At 41.9% G+C, this 26334-nt stretch overlaps 1 protein-coding gene across 1 annotated transcript in view; it reads right to left on the reverse strand.

Moving 5' to 3' along the window:
- Positions 1–247: 247 nt before the first annotated feature.
- Positions 248–26334, reverse strand: part of LOC143898179 (uncharacterized) — an 86045-nt gene continuing 59958 nt past the window's right edge. The window contains exons 6-16 of the mRNA XM_077407480.1: positions 18753–18914; positions 18344–18400; positions 14543–14609; positions 12723–12891; positions 12313–12541; positions 11313–11573; positions 9397–9495; positions 7375–7713; positions 6826–7038; positions 4924–5074; positions 248–4527 (exon numbers count right to left, since the gene is read on the reverse strand). Coding sequence (XP_077263606.1) covers positions 3779–4527; positions 4924–5074; positions 6826–7038; positions 7375–7713; positions 9397–9495; positions 11313–11573; positions 12313–12541; positions 12723–12891; positions 14543–14609; positions 18344–18400; positions 18753–18914 — 2496 coding nt within the window. The 3' untranslated portion in view covers positions 248–3778. The remainder of the gene's footprint in view (positions 4528–4923; positions 5075–6825; positions 7039–7374; positions 7714–9396; positions 9496–11312; positions 11574–12312; positions 12542–12722; positions 12892–14542; positions 14610–18343; positions 18401–18752; positions 18915–26334) is intronic.

Raw genomic sequence — 26334 nt, forward strand, 5'->3', positions numbered from 1 at the left:
ATGATTCTCATTTGAATCTCTTCCATCGTTTATTTCTATTCACAGTCAATAAATTAACACTTATCGTTAGAAATCATTACGAGAACCGAGGGACGATGAGAATTACGTGTGATTTGTGTGTGACCATCTCTATAAACCCCGCAATTAATCAATAAATACAAAATCAGCTTATAAAAAGGTAACGGCGATGCGCGCTAATTCGCGCCCGCGTCTCGCCGTTCTCTAGAATCTGTTGTGTTCTTCATCATTTTTTTTTTTTTTTTTTTTTTATTACTTTATGTACATTATATTCGTTAATCACGCGAGAAGAATGGACTAGACCGCTACGTAAACGCTTAATTTCTCATTCGACCCTAAGCGCCGCGCTTGTGGCGTTCTCGATCGACGAATAAATTTATCTAAGCGATCGCGCTTCGCCGTCTCGGAGGGTCGTGCGAGGCGACGCCATAGGCCTTCTTTCGTTCAACGACTCGCTTCTCCTCTTAAGGTACGCTTAAATTATCTATTTTTCTCGATTACTGCGCCTTGGGTCTACGATTAGAATGAATTTTACTTTACATCAAATGCTGCGTATTTTTTTTCTCCCGAGCTAAATAAAATCACTATCGTGTCTATTCGTACTCTCATAAACTCGTTACTAAATTTAACATCGCGTCGTCCCTTTCGCTTTTACCTTATCTCCCCCTTTCTTTCTCTTTCATACACACACATACTCTTCATTACACGCACACACACACACATACGCGCATACTCAATTTTCAATCAACCCTCTCATCCCTCCTGTTTCAGCCCTTCCTTTAATATATATATATATATATATATATATATATATATATATATATATATATATAACAACCACTTCACTCATTCTCTACACATGTTGGTACTCTCGATGGAACGGATAAACTAGCAGACATCACCGAAATCGACGTACCGTTTATCGGATACGTCCTCCTCCCTCCCTCTCTTTCGGATCGTCGGATCATCGCACTCGATAAAAAAAGTGCCCGCTGATGGAGCTTATGCGCGGGCGGGACGCGACGTAAATCTCGATATTGCGAAACTTCGGTCTCGGCACGAAAATCGTACGCTGCGGCCGCGATCGAGCGTTAATCGCATTAATCAATCTCGACGTTGATGGAAGCAACTTGCGACTCTACTCGTTCGGTCTAATCACAGCCGATTTCCGGGCCGATTGGGTATTTCATTGTCCCTCCTTCGGATTCGCTCCTCGTGGATCGCGATCGACAGCGCGATGACATTGCAGAAGAAGCACGCTCTACGTTACGTGGATGGCGAGATATTTGTGTAAAAAGTGTACGTGTGTCGTGCGAAACACTTTCAATTTCAATAGCTTGTTATCGCGATAATACTTTAAATACGATAAACATCGAAGTCACACGGCGGCAGTTTCCTAATCTCGAATTATCGATCACTTTAATTTATATGGAAATATCGCCGTGCTTGGCTCACTTCCAATACATGTTAATTCATGCCATCTAGTTTATTCATTCGTGTTCTTCTGAAGCTATACATACACTTGCTTAACACTTGCCGATTGTTATCTCTTGATCATATGAGATAATTGAAATCGTGAACACCAATTGTTCTTTCAGATACTTTTTTAATTAATTTGTCAATATGTGACTGTAGCGTTTATCGTAATACGATATCGCGATAACTCTTTAATAGCACTGATCGCTTCCGCAAGCTATCCGCCGATATTGTTTCGATCGTACGTTCGCGGCGGGCGCGCGTTCCTCTCTCGTGTACTTAAATTTTTTTTTCTCCTATTTTAATTAATAATGCTCTTCGTCGAGTCGTCGCTGCGTCTCGTAACAGCTTAAATTATTACTTAAGATTTATTATTATCCCATCGGGCTTCTTGGCCTCTCCCGTACCTGTTTCTCGCAGCCCTGATTCTCTGATTGCGCTCCCGCGTCTCATAAAATTCATCTATGATTTTACACTATACAAGAGATGTACATAAGATCCAACGGTACGATATAATGTGTATATCGCGTATATGTATATAGTCTATAGTCTTAAGTTTTGGCAAACGGGCAAGGTCAATACAAAACATCGTTAAGTCCTACGCGTAATATTTATCTATGTACATACAAAATCTCTGTAACTTTCAACGTTTTTCCTCCCGTGGCGTGGTCAATATACACACATGTACATGGTTTACCATCGTATAGAAGAAACTGACGAGTCGCATCGACGATGGGGGATTGTCCGTCGTTAATAGTACGCAAAGTTCGAGTGACGAATGCGGCGTAATCGGCGCCGCATTCCATGGAGACTTCAGGTTCTCGCACTATTCCGTATAAAATTATATATGCGAACAGTGGAAAGTAAGTGGGAGGATATCTCCTCGCAAGTTCGAGTACCGGGGTTTTATTGAAAAGTCGCGTAAATAAACTAAGTAAAAAACGCTCGTAAGGCATCCTGTGATAATCGAATTCGTTATTTCTCTATTACCGCATAAGATGGATCCTCACGAGTTTGCGCGCCGCGTAAAAGCGAAAAATTGTCTCGAATGTCTCGGGATGACTCGTAACTATTTCGTTCGCGCGCGTCTTCTACGCGACGAGATCGAACGAACGTACAAAGAGCGAGTCCAAAATATACGATAAGAGATCGCCGTTCAACGAGAGACGAGAACTTGATAACGTTGGCAGTTTTTGACGAACCCTCGTCGGGCGAGTTATATAGTATTTGCAGTGATTAATCGCGAGGTCGTCCCAGACGATGATGAAACCGACAGATAATATCGAACGCGAAATCAAAACTAACGGACACATAACGTTATATCGAATCTTCGTTCGTGTTTTCTTTTTCTTCCTCTTCCTTTCGTCTTTATTTATTGTACGTAATGGGATCGTGACGACGATTCGCGCAACGCAAGTGATGGTCGCCGGCCGTTGTGTCTCCCTTTTTTTCTACCTATTCGAATTTAATCGATCGTTATATTGCTATTGTATCACATAGTATTCACTTATTGTTAATTACACGGCTATATGTAGGCGCGATGTGACTTGGCGGTTTCAAGATGCCGAGAGCTATTCGAAATGCATCTCGCTTGGACCGAACGCGGACGTAGACGCGAAGAAACTTCGCCGATGCTCCGGGGAGCCCTTGTTACAACTGCTAGAATTTCGCTCGTTTCGCGAAATTCTTCCCATTGCGCGTCCAAAGACACGGAGTAACAAAATGTTCCCCCGACATTAATATCGGAGAGATCCATTCGCGCTCATGACAAAAATTATCAAATAAAGTTTAGACCCTCTCGGTACTTTGCCAACAACAATAACAGGAAAATGAGATATTGTTTTGCGAGATATATTTCGCAAATAAGTCGAGATCCGATTGAGAGCACGTTAATCGTCGCAACGAGCGGACACAGCGGCAACTGTCAATTATTATCTATTAGCAATTTCGTTAGAATTGCTTTAACTCCGCGAGTCATCCGAAATGGAAGAAATATCTTATTGCCAAGTATTACGCTCGTCAGGATCGCTTATTCGGGAACGATAATTCTCGTTGGATATAAAATGTACGAAATATTCATGATCCCGATATTGCCCAAGTATCTCGTGGACGAATCGTAGGCACCGTAGCCTGAAGACGATTGTGATCGCGTAACCCTCTAAATCCGAACTAAGGCCGCTCCATTGTCGGTAAAAATTGCGCGATCCCCTTATTTTTGTACCTCTTATCTTCGAGTTAAAGTCGCGCCGCGTCTTGCCGGTCTATCGATTTGTTGCCGCTCTTTTCATTGGTAACTCCCGTCGTTGTTCTGACTCTTATTACCGCCCTGGGAAGTCGGCGACGCTCTGCTAAAGCTACCTAAGTTCTTGGTCGGCGAATCCGACGCGGCGTTGGCGGTAGCGAGTACCTTGTCCCTGGGCGGAGGTGCCGAGCTAATGCTGGACGAGCTGACACCGGAGTCGCTGGACTTCTCGCTGAGGCAACCGCGCTGGCTGAGCCCAGTGACATTGCCGGTGCCTTCGAGGCCCAGATCGCTGGTACCACCGACCATGTACTTGACCATGCCGCCTAGTTTCTGACTGCTCTCGCAGGCATCCTCGATCACCACCGTGTCGCCAAAATTGCCCCTTTTCGCGATGTACCGCACGTTGCCACCTCGCAGTAACGGCGACTTCTCAAACTGGCCTTCTTTCTGGCTCGCCACCGAGCCGGAAATCGGTATATTGGGATGAAAGTCGTCCTTCGGATCAGGTAGACCGCCATCCGTAGCGCCAGTACTGTTGGTGTTCTTCGTGGCGGCCGTTGCGCCGTCTAGATTGTTCTCTCTCGACACCTTCGTCGACGTCGTAGTTGTTTCCGGGCTGATGGTACGTCGACTGGTTGTATTCTTGTGCGCGTCGTAGCAGCCGGAGTCCCGTGGGAACTGGCGTCGGTTAAACGGGGAACAGTGGCCAGACGTCTGGCCGGAGGTTAAGACCAGACGACTGACCTCGTCGCCCTCTGAACTCGAGGCCAGGTCACCCTCGCTGCCCGCTGTAAGGTCAGGTGGGAAAAGAGCGTGTGCGTGTGTGAGATTTCATGACCGATTCGATATCTCTTTAAATATTTCTATTTTTGAAAAGTAAATAAAAAAAAAACAAATGAAAAACTTAAATAAATAAAGTTAAATAAAGATAAAGTTGAAAAACAAAGCGTGTCTGCGGTTTTAGTAGTTTAAAGTTATCACACTTTTAATCTCCTTCATATTAAATAAGTTAAATAATAAAAGAGCTATCCCATTTACATGAAATTACAGCGTGATTTAAAAGATGTATAACTTGTATTAATTGTAACATGATGTATGCAGCAAGACAAATAGCAACAATGATGAAAGGGGCTTTTGGGAGACGTGAATAATACATATGTAGCCGCTACGTTCGGTATACTCACACTGAAGATCGTGTAGGAGTTGCACGGCGGTGAGTATCTTGGCACGATGCTCGGGTTGATGTATACGCAAATAGTCCAGATCCGCGGCCTCTAACTCCCTGAAGAGCTCCAGATCCTCGTATCCGTTCAGCACAAAAACTGGAATATGTTCCTGCGCGAGCGAAACATTCATCTTTGAGACGCTACTCCCATCTTAACGGAGCTTTGAGTAGCTCACTTGTACAATGAAAAACGCGCTCGCGGTTTAATACACTTGGAAGAAGCTTATGGAATTCTTATAAAATTATCCTTAAGAAGATTACGGAATTCCCTCCCTTCTCAGCAACATTTCTCACACTTCGATTGGAAAGGATCGAACTAAACGTTACATCTTCATGATTTGAAAATGGATAACGCATCGTGAAAATGATATAATCTCGATAAAAGATAAATTTCAGAGAGAAACCAAAAGTGTTTTTTTTTTCTATATTCCGTAATGTAATTTTTTCTATTTAGCTTGTGTAGTTCGTGTGTAAAAAGCGTTCTTTGCAAAATGCATGTCTCAATACGATGAAACTATGTCCAAAGTCCAAATAATAGGACGAGAGATCTCAGTGAGTTCAATTTAATACGGAAGGGCATCATAATTATGACGAGGTTCGCTTCAAAAGAATCTAAAGTACCGCGTGATCTCTTAGATGTTCCATAATCAAACATCTCAGACGGACTGTACAGTTATGCGAGATTTAATGACGGTCTCGAGCAATCAGCCGGGAAGAAGATACTTTGGATCTCCATCCGCTGATATAATTCGCACAGAGGGCCATTCCGGGCTTCAATTAAGTGTATACCGGGACGCTGAAAAGGCGCACACAAATCTGCGACGCTCATTAAGCGATCGATCATAGCGGCTTAATTAAGTGGCACGGCTTCCTGAATCGGAAACGACGTTTCCGGTACAGCGACTCCTCGCCCTATCATTTCGTCCCATCCCTTCCTGTCGCTTCCGTACCTTCGACTCTAGAGACTCTGCGAGGCACGCCTCTTGACAGTGAATCACGATCAAGTCTAATCTGTCGTCAAATCGCGAGACTATACATAATATCCGAGTGAATTACCGGATGTGCTTTCAGTCGTATATTTTGTGACAAATTTAGAGTCAATTCTTTCTTCTAAAAAGAACCGCGAGCACTAATTAAAAATTTTTCTAATATGCAATATAAAATTGACGTCAATATAATTAGTATTGTTGAATTTTAAATATATAATAAATTAAGATTAATATAATTAATAAGTCTTAATTATACGCGTAAAGTTTCTGTTAAGATAAAAATAGAGTTTTAAAATGAAAATGAACTAAAATAAGATTTCGTTATCCATTTAGATTCTTGAGATGTATTAGTCTCAACTGATAATTTGATGTAAAAAAAGAATCGCCAATTTTTTTAATTTTCATTTTTTATGTTTGCAATTGGAAGAACATTTAATGCATTTTCGGGAGATTCCGTACATAACAAATGTCGGAGATAAATCAGAAGGAAAATGAACAACCAAGAGGAGGTAAAGAAAATATCGGGACGTATATAACAGGCGAGGATAAAAATGAGCAAGGCGGAGACAAGGAGCGAGAGACGGAGAGCGAAAAGGAGACGAATAGGAAGGAGGGAATCGAACAAAAAGGACTCGTCACGGTCTGCGGGACCTGCAAGTTGTATAAAGTATAAGCTGGAAAGCGATGGTGCGGGAGGACGCGAGAGAAGGGATGACGGGGAACAAGAGTGCGATAGGGACAACGAATAAAGAAATATATAAAAGCAAGTTCTCTACTTTGCATTCGACGCCATGCAAATGCGAATCAGTTTGTTCGAGCGCTGCAGCAAGATATTACTCTCGCGCTCTCGCTCTCTCTCTCCTTCTCTCTACCTGAAGGTTCATTCTCTGCAAGAGCTCTTGAACGGAACCCGGCTTCTGCCTGTATCTCTGACCCCACTTGCCCCGTTCTGGTTCCCCCCGTCTGGGCACCCTGTCGTTCAGTATCTCGACGTTTATGAACTTGAAGTGGCCTATCCTGTTGTGCACGACGCCCTTCCACAGCCCGCTCTTGTTCATCTGTACCACATCGATTACGTCCCCCTTCTGAAACAACGTTGCCACGCGAGCATTAGTAAAGGGAAACCATTTCGTCACGATACGTTCGATCGAATCGCGCGTTATCATTGTTATCAAATTTCCTCTTTAGATGGCTTGAAAAACAGAAGCCGATAAAAAGCGTGAAAAAGAAAGACATCCCGGATTTCAATGTAATTTCCACTAAAACAAATTAAAAAATGACGAGTAGTAACGAACATAGAGGTACATCGTCAATTATACACGTCGTGCTTGCGGGTAATTACGACGAATTTGTCGCGTCGTTAACGGTTACAGAGTTTCGCGTGGAATTTTGGTCGTAGATCAATTATCACGCAGACAGACCTTGAACTTTAACGCGTCCTTGTCGTAAGGACTGGGCGTGTAGTCCACGAGTGCCCTTGCTCGACACAGGACCGGGCCGATGGATGTCGGGCTGACCGCATCTCTGTCCTCGCAGGATATCGAGCTGTGATTGCTGCCCGCGCGTACCAGAGCCTGCGTGCTCGAGCCGCTACCGCTCGGCAGGCTCTCGACGCTGCTCGCGCTGCACGGGAACGCCTCCGAGGACGCGCGATCCTGGCGCAGCCTCGAGATCTTTCGCTGCACGTCGTGCCTCAAATTCCTCGCGCGGCCCGCGATACCCGCTCTGGCGTCGCCCTCGAGCAGCGCGCTCGCCTCCGACTGGAAATTTTAATTGAGTTTTGGAGAACATCGGGGTCGCACCGTGCCCGGAATACGTGCTTCATCGAATGCACCGGGAAAAGCGATCCGGCGACGCGCCGCGCCGGTGGCGCGTTAATTAAATCGAGGAGCTATGTGAAATAGGGATCTCCATTGGCCGAGCCGTTTTCAATAATGCATTTATGGCGCCCTGGAATGTGACACGATAGAGAGTTGCGCGCAGAGCGATGCCTGACGTGAAAAGTATATCATCTTGATCACATCTTGGAGAGACGATTTATTTACATTAAATAATCATGAATCATTGCACATCGTCAAGAAATAAACGTTGCAATTACCATCATCCATTAATCGCTAAGCTTTCTTGCATATGAACATTTATCTCTATTACAATTGCTTGCCCTTTTTTTTTGAAATATATTGTCACGTAACTCCTTGACTTTTCAAAGAACGACAACTTGAGACATAATTTTTTTGTTAGGTTCAACGCATGCATGGAAAACGATCGTGAGGTAGTTTGATAGAAGCGAATTATTCTCGTCTCCGTATCTACACGTCAGTTGACGTCAGTTGTCAGTGGAATAGATCAACGTGTTGCGGTTGCATAATTTGTTGGGAGGGTGCAATGTGGCGCTCGGGTATTTTTCGCAATTCTGAGACACTACTCGAAAGCATGCTGCATTAATGAAGCGGAATAGGTAAATGGTGCGAGCGTGGAATTCTCAGAGGAAATCAATGTGCGTTCGAAATAAGAATGAAGACGGAGTACGCCAATTTCGTTTGCGTAAATTGCCATGCAATCCAATCTGTTAGAACGACGTGATCCTCTATCTATATGTATATACATCCGTGTATTTCCCACTGACTTACATAATTGCAATAAAATGACATCACGGTAATGCTATGCCGTTATCCCGTTATCAACGGCAGATTGTATATTACGCGTCGTTGTTATAAACGACGCGTTTATCAAGTGATAGACATGCTCATTATGAGGCGTACCAAAGCCGGCACTTATGACAGACAATCAACGATGTAACTGCGGCTTTAATGTAAATGTAAATTAGTCGTCGGATAAGATCGATGAACTCGGTTTTGCGTTATCGATGTATATTTAGTAATGAAGTTTATCAAACGTTTATAAGTATCCGCGAAACATCTCTCTATTGAATATAAACACTTTCATACATAATAGATTTCCCAATCGATTTCATCATCCTTGTGAAAATTATTTCGTTAAATTACTTGTTCATTAATCACGGCAGAGAAATTTGTTATATTTGCATTTTAAAGGATGTTTTTTCTCAAAATCTATTATTTATTTGTTTCTCGAAATTCAAGGCAGAAAATATTTCTCAATACTTTTATTTTATTTTGTGCAAGTACTCGGGGAGCAGAAAGATATCTTTCTATGACGGAACAAAGAACGGAGGGGCAAAGCAATACTTCGTAATTTTACTAATTGCCCGTCAGTGACAGTTGTGTGCACAGGCATGTTTTTCTTGGTTATCGTACTGTTTGGACGCGCCGCCTGTATCTACTCGTATAATAGTGACTGAGGAGTGCCATGCGTCTGAGTATACGTGTAGAAATGGCGAAGAAGGGGAAATGGTGCGGACGGGGAAAAAAGTGGAAATAGAATCTGCACGTTTTCTCGAAGGACTACTCTCATACGTTACGTACTGTATGCACGGCGGCCGAGTGTTGACTCTCGAGTTCTTCTTGATCCTCATAGTCGCTACTCTGGCTCGGCGATAGTCCCTCCTCGCCGCTACTCCGACTCTAAAATGTTGACACCTCGCAGAAACAGTTCTAATGACTAAATACGAGAGGGAAAAGCGGGCATACTATATATGATGGATCTAATAGCGCGCGGATGCTGTTAAATAGGGCAACACGGTTACGGGCAATATCGCTAGGTAATATCGGACACGAGACTGTCACCGGTGGTAGAGCAGGTGTGAGAGGCACAGAGGTATGAAGATACGTATATCCAATGTAAAAAATATCATATCGTACGTGCAAGCGCGAGGGCCGCCTCGAAAGTGTTTTTATATAATGTGCTGCGATTGGTGTTTAAATCTAGAGATAACTAGATGCAAATCAATATCACGACTTCGTATGAACAATTTCAAGATAAAATAATTTTCAAAATATTAACGTTAAGCTATCTGTAAAATATAAAAAAAATGCACATAGTTTATTATAATGTGTTTAATATTTTTTTCGAGGCAACTTTCGCGATAAACTAAATAGTAGCAGCAGATATACATGAGTCAGAAGTATATAAGTATAACACACGACGTGTTAACGACGTTATACACTCGATATATCAATAGAGCAGGGGGTTGCGTGTTACATGAGAAAATAAATAGCGTATGCAGGCTACGCCGGTTTAGATGGGTTAGTGATATACTTAATATTGGCGTGTCAGTGTGTGAGTATTATTTATACACATAGAGGCTGTCAGTGCTGTGTAGGCGTCAGAGCAGGAAATGAGGCACCTTATTCTGGTGCCTCTGATCAGATTATGAGGTTCTCCAGTTTTTGCTTAAACGTCAAGCACGATTATTATAATGTTGCACGCTCAACTATCACGATTGAACTACAGTAAATATATAAATGATATACTTTCATCGTTCAATTATTTTTTATAATATTATTAGAATTCGAGATCTGTGTGACAAGAATCCTTTTGCTATAAATTTAAGAAAATTAAATATTTTCAAATACAATCTCATGTAATTTCTAATTTTTTATATCTTAACGATTGATCTCTGTACCACAAACTTTATTTTAAAATTTCTACTTATACATATATTTCATACATATATTTTTACAATAATAAGCTGCGATATTTTATCTTTATCATGATACGTATAAACATCGATCGACGAAAAAAAACGAGAAAGAATTATTTAAAAAGCACATTTCCCGGCAGTTCAAACAAGATGATGGTAAATGCCGAGGCTTTACCGCGAAAGTGGTATCCGATCGTTATCAAGTTTGCGAAGTCGACGAAGAATAACGTTTGCTCGGCGGACGAGGAAACTGGTAGATTCGACGTGATTTCAACGCAGCCGCCGCATCGTCGAGCCGTCGCACCCGATTTCTCGCAAACAATTAATCCGTAAATCTCGCGGATTCTCATTGTCCGCCCGTCCGACGAATCCGTATGGATCGAGTGGCTCTCGGTGCCTGGATTCACCGAGGCAACACACCGGAGACTGACCGGAAAATAGCAACATCTCTCTCAAACGTGTAGCAGCCGTTACGTATGGTGATTGGCCATCACGACGCGATTCCTGCGTGAGGAAATCCCGCTATCTGACGCGCGTAAGAAAACCGAACGAAAAATCTATATTCACGAATACGAGTACCCTCACATTCGCCACATCTAATCAACCGGAGTACTCTCCCGTCTCCCGCTTCCGAAGATGCCCGGCATAAATGTAATGCGGACCGAGCGCGTATACGTCACGCGCCGGACAAGCGTACACACAGGTGGGTTAGTAGTTATGGAAACGCCTGAGTGTGATGCCTGCGGGAGAGGTGATAGGGAAAGAGCTACGTCATCCATAGATTCGGCAGATACGAACATATCTGGGAACCGGGCGGCGTTGCGCGTTGCTTTGCGGTGACGTTGCGTCGGTGACGGTGTTGGTAACGGTCGTGCTAGTGGCGGCGGGGTGACGCTGATTGGGTCGGGGTGAGACCGAGTGGTGATGTTCGTAATGATGGCGATGGTTGTGACGGTGCTCGTGGTGATGCTCCGGCCGATCGGGGTGGCGACCGCCCACTGGAGGCTGGTCGCTCCTACTCGTGTCCACCGACACAGTCGACAGTCTCGAGCTCACACTCTGCAGCCCCAAAATTAAATAAATCACGCCGTGACGTACGCCCGCGAGAGAAGGTATAAGCGCCCCGACCGTTCCCCTCCAACCCCCCGGGATGTACGCCCATGGGGAGATCCGAGCGGCGCGGCGTCGGATCTGCGCTTCTCACGGGGGAGATCGAACTTGGGCGAATGGACTAAGAGAACCCGACAATACCCGCGCGTCCTCTTGCGTGGTGCGCTTATCGCAACGCAATGACTTAATGTAATTCCGCTATATGGAGTGACGGCTACGATCTAACGGGATTTATCCAGACTGGATTCGGTCCTTCGATATTACGGCCTCGTCGCAATAATATTACCCGCGACTTAACGAGGTTCGTGACTTACTTTGGGGCACAGTGATTCCGGTAATTTCGAGCGACAGAATCGTGAGGCGGAGGGTAGCATATGCCATTTTGTTCACTTTGTCAAGGCTAGTTAACCACGCTACTCCTGAACGTGAATAAGTTACAAAAACGCATCACAAAACATATCACCGAGCTTTATCTCTAAGGCATTGGCTGGCTGGTTATTTACCAAAACTTTCTGTACTCTAACTCGCCTGTATTAAGATATTAAAGCACGTAAGACGGTATATAACTTGACTGTGCAAGTAGCAAAGGAATTTCCGCATCAACACGACAATGTTTGTAGTTGCAAAAGTTTACAAAGTGATGAGCGCGATAGATGCCCGGATTGTCGCTCGATGACGGTGGACTTACCTGCACGTCGCTACTCGCGTAATCTCCGCTCTCACGAGAAGCCCTTGAATGCGTTAAGGGTATAATCGTCGGCGGATTATTGTGACCCTGAGGAACGATGAGACCCCGCATCGTTGACGTCGCACCTTTCCTCGAACGATCGCGTGGCAAACTGATATCGCCGGCTGTTCGAAGAGAGATTACACCCTCGCCTCGATTTTCCGGCCTCATATTCAGCGTGAAACACACCCTAATGTTCGATCGTATTATTTAATCGTAATGGAAAAATCTTTATACCTTGCATGATTCACAATTACTATGCTTAGGTCCTGACAGTAAGCTGTCAAACGATATCAGGCTCGAATTTGTATCCACGGTAATAATGCCAAGATTTCACGTCAATTTTTTATTTTAAATTGCGAAAACGTTACCTTCCATTCTGGATAGTCGCGGTAGGTACCGGACCGCCACTAGCCCCCATAAGAAAGTCTTCGGGATCCGATTCATAAGGTGGTTCGTCATACCAATGACCGCCTGGTCCGGGACCTAAACCACCTGCACCTCCGCATCGCGCATCTTCGTCATACATGTACGTATCATCTGTGAATTGTATTGTCCTCTGACTTGCGAACATTGGAATTGACATTTTCAATTTTTGATCAAAAATTGAAATAACGGAAAACATAATTAATTTTTGTATGTATGGGGGGTAATCATTAAATTTTGCAAAAACTCAGCGATAGAGTAATTTTGATAATTCTGAATTTAATAATGTTGAAAGATAGCATTGAAAAAAAAGAAAACATTTTTAACCGAAGATAGAAGAATATCGTAAAAAAAATAAATATTGCAAGATTTAAAAAAAAAATTTATGGATAAATGAATGTTTGTGTATTACCTACGTCCTAACGAAATCTTCGGAAATATACTGGCGATTATAGGATCGGATATTAAATATTAATCATGAATGCCGAGTTAAATTACGTTTAAGGATAGCAGACTGAAGAATTTAAATCCTCTTTTGGTATAGAAACTTGAGAATGACAAGCGTGCATGCGATTACGTGAAGGAAGAGAGACAGAGGTAGCAAAGAGAGGGAAAATGAAGATGGCGGGTACTAACAATAACGAGATTAGCTCGCGTATGCGAGGGGTTTCGCGACGCGATCGTGCCATAGCAGCTTTGTAAATATAGGAAATAAAACCGCAGTGATGATAAATCGACAATAAAGAGCATAGAGCATTTTCTATTCATGCTGGAATATGTGAAATATTACATTAGCGGCTTATTGTTAATTACCCTCTATCCTTAATTATTCATTATACTCTATTGTATAAATTCATACGTTATTAGTTTCATAAGTACTTCTTTGTTTCATTGTTCAATTTTAAACGTTTAAGAATTTCCCCGATATTTTTAATACAATATAAATAAATACCAATATTGTGTTATGAAACAAGCTTTTACTACAATTACATTATTTATTTCCTTTTGCCGCGAGCATATATTTCGTTATAATAATAAAGCTAATAAGACTAAAAACTAATAAGGATATAAACTAATGTAACATATACATACGGTTAATGTTAACAAATATTATCGTTTAAAAATAATAATAATGAATTAATTTTAATTATCCTCTGTGTATTTAATAAACATAATAGTTAAATACAATCGAATAATTTTTCATTTTACATTTTAATAAATTTTCTTTAGTAATAACATAAATCATGCAATCGAGCCTCTTAGAAATCCAATGTTTCTTATTGCATTTCAACACGCATTATTGTTTATATTTTATTCTATTCTTTTTTCAACATTCAATGTTAATTCAACAAACCGTGTAGCAAAAAAGCTTTTTCTTCTTTTCCCGAGCAAGCGCCTTTTTGGAAGGCGTGGGTATCATTCCGGTGCGCCTCCGTTTTATCGTAAAAAGCTGCTGAGGCTACGGGGAGCGAGATTTCGTGAAAAAGACTACGAGGGGAGCCATCAGGAAACGAATGCTCAAAATGAGTCTCGCGAGAGAGTGGAGCAGCTACACATACGAGGTGTCAGGCATTTGGGAGTCGATTCTCATACCAGCTGGCACGTGCGCGTTTTGTTCAACGTTCACGCACACGGTCGCACATTGCCGCGCGTATACGTACGCGCGAGACCTATACGGATATATAGGGTGTAAGAAAGGGCCGGGTTACAGGTCGCGGGGAGACGAGGCGACAACTAGCTGGAGGTTAGTCCTTGATGTACTTACCCCCAGGGAGCTGACCCCGTCCGTCTCGTCCTAGCTGCATTAAACCCTGCCGGATATCCCTCAGTATCTGGAAACAGTACAATGTCGACGTCGTGAGTAAACGTTTATCCGGCATTGTGATTAAAACTACGATTAGCCGCGTTCGCTTTGGTGTTTGCATACCGCGGAATTGCTTTCGTCGATTTCAGCGTGGTCTCGCGAGTATCGACGGTTATAGAGGCGCTTAAAAAATTGATCGCAGAATATACACATCGCTAAATCGCCGATTTAAAAATCGTACTAGGACAACATAATTTTATATTATTAGAAAATGTGTTCTTCTCATTAGTTATCTAATGAGAAATGAACGAAAGCTATTAATTTTCGAGTTGCCATTAAAGGCACGCTCTTACATATTGTTGAAGATTATATTATATGAAGGTATATGATGGTTCGTATGATTAAACGAAAATGATGGTCCGATATAATCGATACAGAAGGGATCTCATTACCTGAAATTTCTCTCATCACGCAAAAATACTTGCAAGTTGATTTTTACGTCTTCTTGTTATATTAAGTTTGGAAAGTTTAATGCAATGATTAAATTTAATCCCTAAAGTCCCCGACGTGCATATTACTAAGTCTATGAAATGTTATATTCAAATGCAGTCAGAATCTTTCATTAAACTTTGTAGTACGTTCAAGTATCGCTTCCACGCAAATTGCGTTTCTACGTAAGTAACTAATTGAAGTAATGGCGCGCCTAAGGAACTGAATTTCATACCGGGAGATGCCCTGCCACGCCGGTAGCGTAATCACGTGTAATCTAAATGGTATTACCGGGAACTTACATGCGCGGGTTCTTTCACGGTGGATAATCGCCGTTATCCGGCTCGTGTTGGACCACCATCGATGTTTTTGAGATCTGCGCGGTCGTACGGCGAGAGGGGAAGAGATGAAAGAAAGGATAAAGCGAAGAGAACTACTGTGTACATATATCGCGCACCGTTTTTCTACGGTCGACGACCGCGAGTCCTCGATAATCGGTGGAATAAAACGAAAAGCGATTATCGGTCAGGATGTTGCAGACGTAATGTCCTGATGAGGGGACAGCCCGGTCGAAGGTTGTTTCCTGGGCGAGAAAAAAGACCGGAATAGCAGTCGGGGCGGAAGAAGATGAGGAAGATGAGGAAGAGGAGGAGGTTGTCGAGGTGGTCGCCCGCGGCTGTGTCGGTCTCTACCGAACCAAAGTGTAGAGGCCAAAGTGAGGGAGAAGAAGCGGGAGCAAAGGGAGAAGAACAGGAAGGAGGAGAGGGCCAGGAAGAGAAAGAAAGAGATTCTCTAGAGAGTAATAAACCCCCGCGAAGGTAGAGGTGGCACTAAAACTTTTACACGGATAGCGACCTTTATTTCCATATTGCTCGCAGCCTCAAAGGAACATGGCCGCTTTATTTCTTCCAACGGTTCTCCTTCGATATCTCCGCCCTTTTCTCATTCTCACCCCGATCCGCTGCGCGGTCCGTGACGCCGCCGGTTTTTGGCAATTTCAAACGATCCTTTCTCGCGTCCCCTCTCCTTAAAACTTCCGCAGAATTCCGCGAAGCTTACGTTCGCGTAATTAAAACTCCCGGCTCGTGCGCCCAGTTACGACGTTCGCGCCGTCGCCGTCCACTTTTACGCGCGCGATCCTTCCCTGTAATGCCCAGTTTTTGGCAAGCTGCGATGGTAAAGGAGAGAGAGTATCCTTTCATATGGGGAGAGAGATTTTCGAGGATACGCGACACACGTAACGAGCTGCAAGCTGCGCTGCGACGCTGCGGCGTTACTCTCGATGTTGTTACGTGCGGGGCGTGTGTAATGCTCGAGTATTCTCTTGCGTGAAGCAACGCGTGTGCCCGCTTATGCATGAGCCGCGTGGTATAATACACATGATTGCATCGAAACGGTCCCGTTTACGTTGAAACCGCCACTTTTCCCTCATTACTGGGAATTTGGAGAATTTTTTATCTTTGGAATTTGCAGGATATTCCGTGACTGCCGTGCGTGTTATTTTCTACGTAAAGAAAATTTTTTCGGTCAATTTCAAGTCTATTTTATTTTAGTAAAAATCTGACCAAACACAATATTAAAAATCTTGATACTAATGAAAAATTAAAATTAAAATGAATTTTATTTCAAATTCGGAAAAGAATAAGAGAATGTTATATACCGATATAAAACTTAATTTTAGAAAAGTTCTATATGTTCAAGATATACCTTTGCATTTATATACACCTTATAAATAGCAATAAAAATTGTTTATGTCTTTGCGTAGCTGTCAAAAATTCAATTCTTTTATCAAAAATTGCGATGACCAGAACATGACCAGCAAATAATAGCATCGTAGATAAGATGAACTAAGAAGATAAGAGAAACTGAGGAGAAAAGACTTCAATTTTTATACGACACGTGCGGCTAACTTTTTAACAAAGTTAATTTTTTAAAAAAGCCGCCCGCGCGACATTACCCCGAGTGTCCCTTTCAAGTAGTTAATTTAGAGTCTGTCCTGTCTCCTTTATATATATTTCTATACCGCAGATAAATTAACGATGATAAATACTTCTCCAAGGATTATTATTAAAAATCGACAAGGAAAGGATATTATTGATCAAAGTTAATCTAAGAAGAGATCAGATCGTGAAAAGAATAATGAAAAGTTGTTTATTAAAATTTTCATAGACCCTTCGTTGAAAGTTAGCTAATCGATTTTATCGCGAAGTTATTCTATCTTAATAATTCTCGCAGCTTTCTACGTTTTACTGAAATCTTCAAGTCCAGCGTTCATCAAATTTCATCGTTTAATATTCCGCGCACTGATTAATTAACTACTCTTTGTTTTATTTTAATTAAGCAACTATAAACCAAATATTATCAGTGATAAATAGCGTAAACTACATTATAAACACGACGAAATCCGCGATTGCACACACAAAGCAAGAAATGACGCAGACATTTTCATGTTGGACAGGCATAACGATGCGAAACCACGCGGCGGAAAATAAGAAAAGCACGAAAAAACCCGTAAGTACGCGTATATCGCGAGAGATCGTGCATAAGGAATTCACGACGCAACGTGGTGCGCGGTACGCATTGACGATTATGATGATATCACGTTGATCTGGCTACTTTGCATAATAAGAGGTATCGAGTTGGCGAAAGACAGTCCGAAGAAGGGGGGTTAGTAGCGAAGGATACGACGTGAGGGGGGGGGAGGGGACGAGCTCGCGCGTATGTGAAACGGTGGGGGTCGACAACGATACGTAGGGCGAGAGTCGAGCGGTCTTGGTGATAGCACATACATGCAAATTTCGTCCTGCGAGAATTCCGATGCGGGAGGCAGGATTGTATCGGATAAGGCCACCGGCTCCCAGGGCCAATATCAGTCGAACGACAAGAAGAGGGTTGCCGATGATCCACAGGCAACGTACAGGAGGGGAATTGCGGGAAGAAAGTAAACGTGCCGTGGCGCGCGCGCACGGGTTGATTTAATCGCGATAAGACACCGCGCCGCGTCCTTATCGCGATCGGCTACGTACGATAACGAAAATTGTCGCTCGCGCGCGCGAAACGCGGTGAGATATATCCTTCATGGAAGCGCCATTTGGCAATTTAAAAGGAACGGAAACGAGAATAAAACCCTCCCGATTTGCGAACGTTGGCAATTTTTGGCATTAGTGTCCTCCCACTCCCGCGAATTACAAATAAGTTTGTTAGCGAAAACCGAAGACAAAAATTTCATTATGGAATTGGGCGATAGAGATGGATTCAAGGATGTGCACTTACCTCTTCGTGCTCTTTGTGAAACCGCTCTTTCTTTCGCAGCGCCTCTTGAACTTTCAGCTGAAAAATGCAAGGGGATGGAAGCGTTCTTAAGTTTCGTTTAAAAAGGTTTTATCGACGGTAAAGCGACTTTCTCGCGAGAGTGACTTCCAAGCATTCCAAGTAAATTCAAGAATCACGATTGTATAAGAGCAAGCATAGCTTTCGCTCAAGAATTCGAACGGAAACTCATTATGTATTATTCATCTTTACTTTTTAATAAAAAATATTTAAGAGTTATCTGGTACCGAGGAAAGTAACAGGCAAGAAAAATGCTTTAAATCTTATTACTTAAATAAATACATATTTAATGGTTTTAAACGACACACATATCTTGCAAAATATAAATAAAATGAAATAAAATATGATTTACCCTGTGAATGGTTTCTTCGAAACTATTTGGTTGACCGCCGTTCATCTGTAGGTACCTTAGTCGATCGTAATCTCGAGGATCCACCATCGAACGAAGAATCGTGTGTCCCATGTCGGGGCCGAGACCCAAACCGCTTTGCAAAACACTGTCAGGTGTGTCTACCTGTAAAAAAAATAAACCACAATTAAAATTATTGAGGCAAACGTGATTGTTATTACTGTAACGTGATTATCATTAATTAACTGAATATTGTCAAAGAGTATAATATTTACCAATTTCTGATTCAATTTTTTTCTGTTTTATCTTATATATATCAGACATAGAAGATAGAAACATATAAAACACACAAGTTGTTTTTTAACTTAATAGGTTTTAAAGCAAATGAAATATATAAACCGGAATTTTATAAATAAAACTTTACATAAAAAAGTATTGCGTATTAAAAATTTTTATATTAATCCGGAAAAAATTAAAGTCACATCTCAGTGACTTTCTTTTTCTCTCAAATTTTTGTCCCTTTCTATATTTTTATCTTTTATCTGTATATTCATCTTCTCCTCTACAATGTAATCGTACGCAAATTTACGCGGATAATTAAATTTATGCGAACGTTGTAAAATGATGAGTCATAATCGTAGTCAGGACATTGATTACAAATGATCGTTTGTAGAGATTCTCGCAATAGTTTATTGCGATCGTCGCGCAAATCCTCCTTCCGTGCGGATACATTTTCGTAGAGAGATGTAGCATTCCCTTTCATAAGAGCATCTCCTATTCTATAGAATTTCGAGCTCCTTAAAAGCGGCTGCCATTTATTCTCGCGACGTTCCTGTCGCTAATGGGGCTCGTGCATAAGATATTCAGGACGCGGCGAGGGTCGCCATGGAGATCGTCAATTTCTCGTTCTTCAGTCCCCGCGGGATGAGAGTGAAAAAAGAAGAGAGGGAGGGAAAAAGAGGAAATACACGACGTCGTGTATTTTGGAAAAACGTAACGCGAGATTCTAATCGTGCGGGCGAAACGGGCGATATTACGAGCGCTACGTTAGTCGAATGATTAAGTAGAAGCCTGAGAGTTTCGTTCCCGCGGTAACTTGAAGACAAAGCCCTCAAAGTATTTACAAAGGACCACCTCTTCTACGAGATTAGCCTGAGTAGGGAAATTCATCTCCCTTTCCTTACTATTTTAAGCGCGTCTTCACCGTCGTCGTCGTCGTCGTTTTCGTTATTGCTGTAACATCGTCTTACAACGAACCATAGCTGTAAAGGAATAGTTAAAGATGAAAATTATCGCGTTGACACTCTGTAAATGCGGCCTAGAAATTATTTCACACAATGTCTTCAAGACATTGTTATACTGAAGTGGTACAGAGATAACCGAGAAGATTTGTTTGTAATATCGATTGCATCACTACAATTCTATATTATTGAATATTTCTTATTAAAAATGTGCGTTACAAGTTAAAATTGTAAAGCATTGTGAACATTTTTAATTTATTTACACACAAAATTATTTTTTTTAACAAAGCTCAGTTTCTTGTATTCTTTTTTATTATGTTTCTTGTAATTCCTCTTTAAAAGATTTACGTATATGTAGAATTCACATAAAATTCATCCATTAAATATAAAACTTCAAAATTTCGAATTTGTGAATAAGTCACATAAAAAAGTATTAATATGCTAATATAGACGAACTCGCGTATAAACTAGTGCGCTTTACGTATCTCGTTAGAAATTAATGAGTTATCGATTTTTATAGGTGGTTAATAGAGTCGTGATTAGAATATCGTAAATACGGATAATGAAGGCGCTAAAAGAAAGATATACAGAACTTGCTTAACTTGCAAACAAAACTGATTGTGAGTTAATCCAATAATTCTACTAGGCAGTGTAGTTTCTATTCTATATTCTATATATTATTTAAAAAGCGGTTATTTGATAATACATCTATTATAATTGGAAAAATTATATATTCTTTTGGTTTCTTTTTTCACTATGTAAGAAGTCGGCATAAAAAGTTATCCTTTTTCCCTCTCTAAGCTCTATCCCTTTTCGTAGTTCCAAGTTTGTACCCTTCATCGGATGAAGTGTCCCGTTATACGAACAAATATCGACTCATCGCGCGGTAATCTCGATGCCTAAGGAGGAAAAAGCCGTGTTCCGCATCAGACACAACGCCGGGACGATTACCTTGCGGTGCGCGATTTAATTAAACCACGTGGTATTTATGTTAAACGGATTAGAACCGTTTGTTTGCGCTCGCAGACTGAGCTTCCTCCACGGTCGTGGCTGTAGCATCCACTAAGCTTGAATAATACCTAGAGACAAGGCTGAGAATTTACGTCGCTCCCTTGTTTACCGGCGTGATGTTGACTTTTTCTTCGGGAGGCGGACGGCGAAGAGGCGGAATAACTAAAGAAAATCCCAAAACCCTGAAGATGCGTTTTTAAAACGCATCCTTTATCCGCGAATCTCTCACGGTAGTCTATATGTAATCTTCTGATACGACGATGTTATCGCGGATTATTGTCCCTTATGGTAGGTATGCTATGGAAGATGAGTACATATCGCGATGTCTCTTTGTCTTACAAAGTTATCTTAGAATTGTGCCGTAATTTGATATCATTGCGCTACTTCCGCTCTTCGTAATTTATCGCGATCATTTTCTTACTACACGATATCTCTTTTCTTATACGCTATTATTTTCCTTCTAATTACTCGATAGTAAGGTAAATGTACCAATTCTGGAACATTTAAGACCTATATATGTCTGGAAACTGTTATCATTTTAGTTTTTAAATAAGTATAACTCGAATTAAAATCAAAGATAAAAATATAATACATGAAAAATATTGTTATCTTTAATTTTTTTTATTTTAATTCACGTTATAACTTATTTAAGGACTAAAATGATAAAAATGTCCAGACATAGGTACGTGTTCAGGCATTGGTACATTTACCTTAACATAATATATTCATTTATTCGTGTATAATCTAAAATCTAAATATTTCAAGACAATTTAAAATAATGCTTAACGTCGCAAAGATTTGCACGAGCTCTCGATCAAACGGATATTGAACTGATGCCTGACAGATTCCCAAGCTAATCACATGCAACGAATACTCCATATAATAACGAGGAGATCCCCATTGCGCCTACATCCAAGCCTCGTCGCGAGCTAAGGAGCGCGCGCGACGTACTACAGATACAAATAGCAGTCGCTTCGAGAAACAATTTTGCCCATTCATCTACCGCAGCGAGATCGACACGGTAATACATCTCGTCTGGAAATAAATGTTGCGATTGCGAGTACGCGAACGCGCGTCTTGGTACGCAGCTGATTTCCATCAGTTAGCGTCCGACCTGCGCGACTCTCCCGGCCCTTCCGGGAGGACGACGCGGAGCGGCGCGGCGTAAGGCGCGAAAGATTAAGCGATCGTTCTCCTTCGCCGTTACGTAAATCACAATAAACCCGTCGCAGTCCATATACAGTTCGGGATAAATGGCGGAACGGTACGGCGTGCGTGCCGGGAAGATCTGTGTTAGCTCGCTCGAGCGAAGGATGGTGTCCGAGGGGATGGACCGCTCGCGCGCGATCGAACGCGATGAGCAGTTAGGGAGGCCACGAGAAGAGAAGAGGCGGAGGAGGTGACGCGAAGGTGGAGAAGGGTCAGAGTAGCGTGTATATTTTTAAGGCTAAGCAGTTAACTGGCCACCTGGGGCGGACTCTCCTTACAGGATCGGTTTATAGCCGCTCTCAGTCAGCCGCGCCGTGCCGCCTACCGGTTAATTTATCCCAGCATTGTTATTGCCCCAACGCGGCCTCGGAGAGAAAGAAAGAGAGAAAAAAGAAAAGGAGAGCCGCCGCACCTCGCTCGAGACCCGAGAGACAGATGTGCCGCCACGTAGCGTCGTGACAAACGCAATTAAGCATCTCACGACTTCCTGTACCGAGAGAAACCTGTAATCTGGTCATCTAGCCAACTCCGTAGACTCCTACCGGGGAACGCCCCGCGGCACGGGATCGCCGTAACAGGCCCGCTGGCTGTTGCACGGAATGCACCTTCGAGACCTTCGTTCGCCGGCCGGCCGGCCCCAACGACAGTGGTCGGTTCCCCGTCGGAGCGGGCTGGCGGGACTCATCCGGATCGCCGTGCGACCCTTATCAGGATTCGAACCTGATTTACGAACACGGGTCGGTCGAGTAACGGCACTGGCGACGTTAAACTGCTACTATTTGTTTACCGGTAATAACGCCGCGTTTCGCGGAGAAACACGATAATCGCGTTTCAGGCGTTAGAGAAGCGGGCAGCCCGGGAACCAGCTACGGCGGTTTACGTGAATGAGAATGCAAATTATCGATTCTTCTCAAATCACATTAAAGATAGGTATACGTACTGTAAGACCGGCGCGCGATTGAATTTACCTTCTCGAAAAATGCGCCGTTAACTATAAACTTTTGTGTAATGTAACTTAATAAAACTTGTGTAAGCTTTTGTGTGCAATGTAACTTAATAAAACGACTTTTGTAATTTCGTAACTTAATTTTAAAAAGACCGTCGAAGAAAATTAAATTTCTCACTGAAAGTTCATGGTCAATAGGCACGTCGAAGATTTATTAATATAGTAATTATAAGTTATAACACGCAAAACGCGATTATACAGCTTGCGATTTCGTGGATAGGATAATATGCAATTTGCTCATCCGTCTGCTTGTGGGATCCTCTCGCATCGCCGGAGGGCATAGAACCCGCGAATAAGGTTACTACCGGATTGAACTACGGAGCTGCGTGTGGAATATCGTTTTCGAAGTTACGTGTAATGAACATGCATGCGCGCTCGATTAAAATAACTATGGATCACTAAAATAACTTAAGGAGGCTCTTACCCGGCTGCTCTAATCAATGTAGCAACCGAAAAATTATCATTAATAATTGGTTATAAAATTATCGGAAAATTAAATAAAAAAAATAAATAATGATTTTTACATAGTGTAAGAGTAAGTTATATGTTCTATTAATGTAAATATTAAAATTTATACAATAAGTCAGTTGACTACGTCAGTGCTAAAGAGCAGAATAATAACATGCGCGTGTTACAACGTCGTCTGCAGCAGTCTGCAGCTAAGTGAGGTGTAGCCGTGTAGCGTTGTAGCGATTGATGCGATGAAGAGATGGAGCTAAAAGAAAGATATAACGTGAGAATGCTGAGAAGGAAAATGAAAGGAAAATTCTCGAAAATAAAGGTTGAAAAGACATGTGCAAGTGAGGAAAGAATTTTTAACAATGAAAGAATAATTAACATTGTTTACTTTTTGATTTTCAAGGTTTGATTGGCAAATAATTGAAACTTATTGTTTATATAAGTACAAAACAATTCTCCGGAATGTTTGCATGCAGAGGATTAATACAACATTTGTAATACAACATTTGAAACTTGGCGCGATTTTGACACTCGGAAGATCATTCGCCTAACCCCAGTCGTACGTCATATTAAAACTACAATATCTTTTATAACTCATCGTCAACACCAAGTTTTCTTCTTATCATTAGAAAGATTATTATTTTAACTACAATTCCTTAGTTTTTTGTTTACCTGGCTCGCAAACTTGCCAAGAAAATACATCACTTCCGGTAAAAATTTTAGTGTTTACCATATGCCCTGTGTTAAAAATGCGAATTTCAATACTGATATTTTTAAAATTTTTATCGTCAACCTATGCTAAAGTTTTGGGCATCGGTTCGTTGTGGTTCACTTTACAACATAATTTAATTTCATAAAGATCTGTCGTTTTATGATCGAGGTAAGAGCCTCCTTAATTATGAAAGTATATTAATATGCAGGATCGCGTCCAGCTTTTAAAGGTAATTTAATGAATTAATATTAATTTATCGCTCTCTCTTTCTCTCTCCCGTATTATACATATTAATATCAATCCAATTCTGATAAGAGTTTACTATATATGTAAAATTTATTCGGCGCGAGATCGAACATTACGAGAGTTGCTATGGCTACGGGGTTGTCTCCTTTATTTCTTCTGCAAAATCTGCAATATACATCTCTGCTTAATATACATATGTAATTTTAAAAAAATTGATAATTTTAGCAGTTTAAATTATCTTCTTTTCCTGAAAGACATTCGCTAATCTATATCACAGATCCGTACCGACCACTTCGCAAATAATAATTTATTCTTAACGTGAAAACGCCATCAATAGTGACTATCTCCGACAATTTGAACGCTTTTTATTTCTTATATTTTGATATCCATGATAGTTCTCAGCTTGCGACGATTCTAATAGCGACGACCGTCTCGATAAACAGACATGGTGCCGCAAAAGAGATCCGATCTTGTTTGGAATTCCGTCCAAGTAAGGCTGGCGATAGTCCCAACTCTCCATACTCCGTACTGCAATACGACGTGACGGTGGACCCAGTTCTCGATTCCGGTCACGGGCGTAATCACGGTACTTAGGTAAAAGCGAACACCCGGGCGGACGAGGTTGCCGCGCGGTGGCCGCGAAGAGAGAAAGAGAGAAACGTAACGGTCTCTGGCGCGGTATCAATGTGCACATACATACGCAAGCGAGGAGCCGGAGGAACCTCCGTTGCGGGTACGTTGCGGTGGCCGCCAATGGTCGCTGTTTATCGATGGGACGAAGCGACTTCGAACACGTCGAAACCGCGGCGTGCACCACCGCATAGACGGGCGGCTATTATCGAAGTAATTGAAACGTAAAACGTGCCGCGGTCGCAGACGCTTTCCTCGCGACCGACCGCACACGCGTGATCGTCGGATTTGGCACTGATCAAATGTCTAGACCGAGGGGATGTACCTTGTATTATCCAGTGTAACCCGGGAAGTTGTGAACTTTCGAATAAATATATATATCGAATGGCACACCGCGTAGAACTTAATTTTCTTTGACCTCGTATAGTCGAACTCGTTGACAATGAAATGGTACATTCGGGTCGCGGAAATGATGGTGCCAGTTAAACGAAATGAGATTGCCTTCTGTCCGCTGCGAAAATAGGCACTACGGAAAGGTTGTCGACGTATAAAAGTAACTGAGACAAAGTAAGAGTGGAACGTGTTTTGTTTATCTTTTCCATGCTTCTCGGCAAAGAGAAGTAGTCTCTCACGTGGCTCTACATATAAAAAGCGGATCTTAACACTATTTTCAGGTGAGTTAGATTCTTTTTTTTATCAGTCATTCGTACGCTCCAATTTCAAACATAATTAGCCAAGTAACTACCATGATAAATTTTCATTCAAAATCGATTTATCTTATTATGCTTGTTACTCTTTCTTTAATCAAGATATACGCTCGCATCATTAGAAATCGATTTTTGTTAATTAACTTATAAACGTCGCTCAACTATACATAATATTCCGGTTATTTGTTTCGAATGAGATATTTTATAACGGGATTGGTTGCTCCGACAAGTATTGGAAACTGCGTACAATATCGCACATATCACGTGCCAGAAGATAAATGGAGCTTGCGGGAACTGCGCGGCAGTGAATCTTGGGCAAGGTTTACTAACGGAGCAGCGGCACGAGATTATCTGGCGCATCGCA

Source organism: Temnothorax americanus, unplaced genomic scaffold (genome assembly GCF_048541705.1).
Source record: "Temnothorax americanus isolate GAGA-0224 unplaced genomic scaffold, ASM4854170v1 Scaffold22, whole genome shotgun sequence".
Lineage (NCBI taxonomy): Eukaryota > Metazoa > Arthropoda > Insecta > Hymenoptera > Formicidae > Temnothorax > Temnothorax americanus.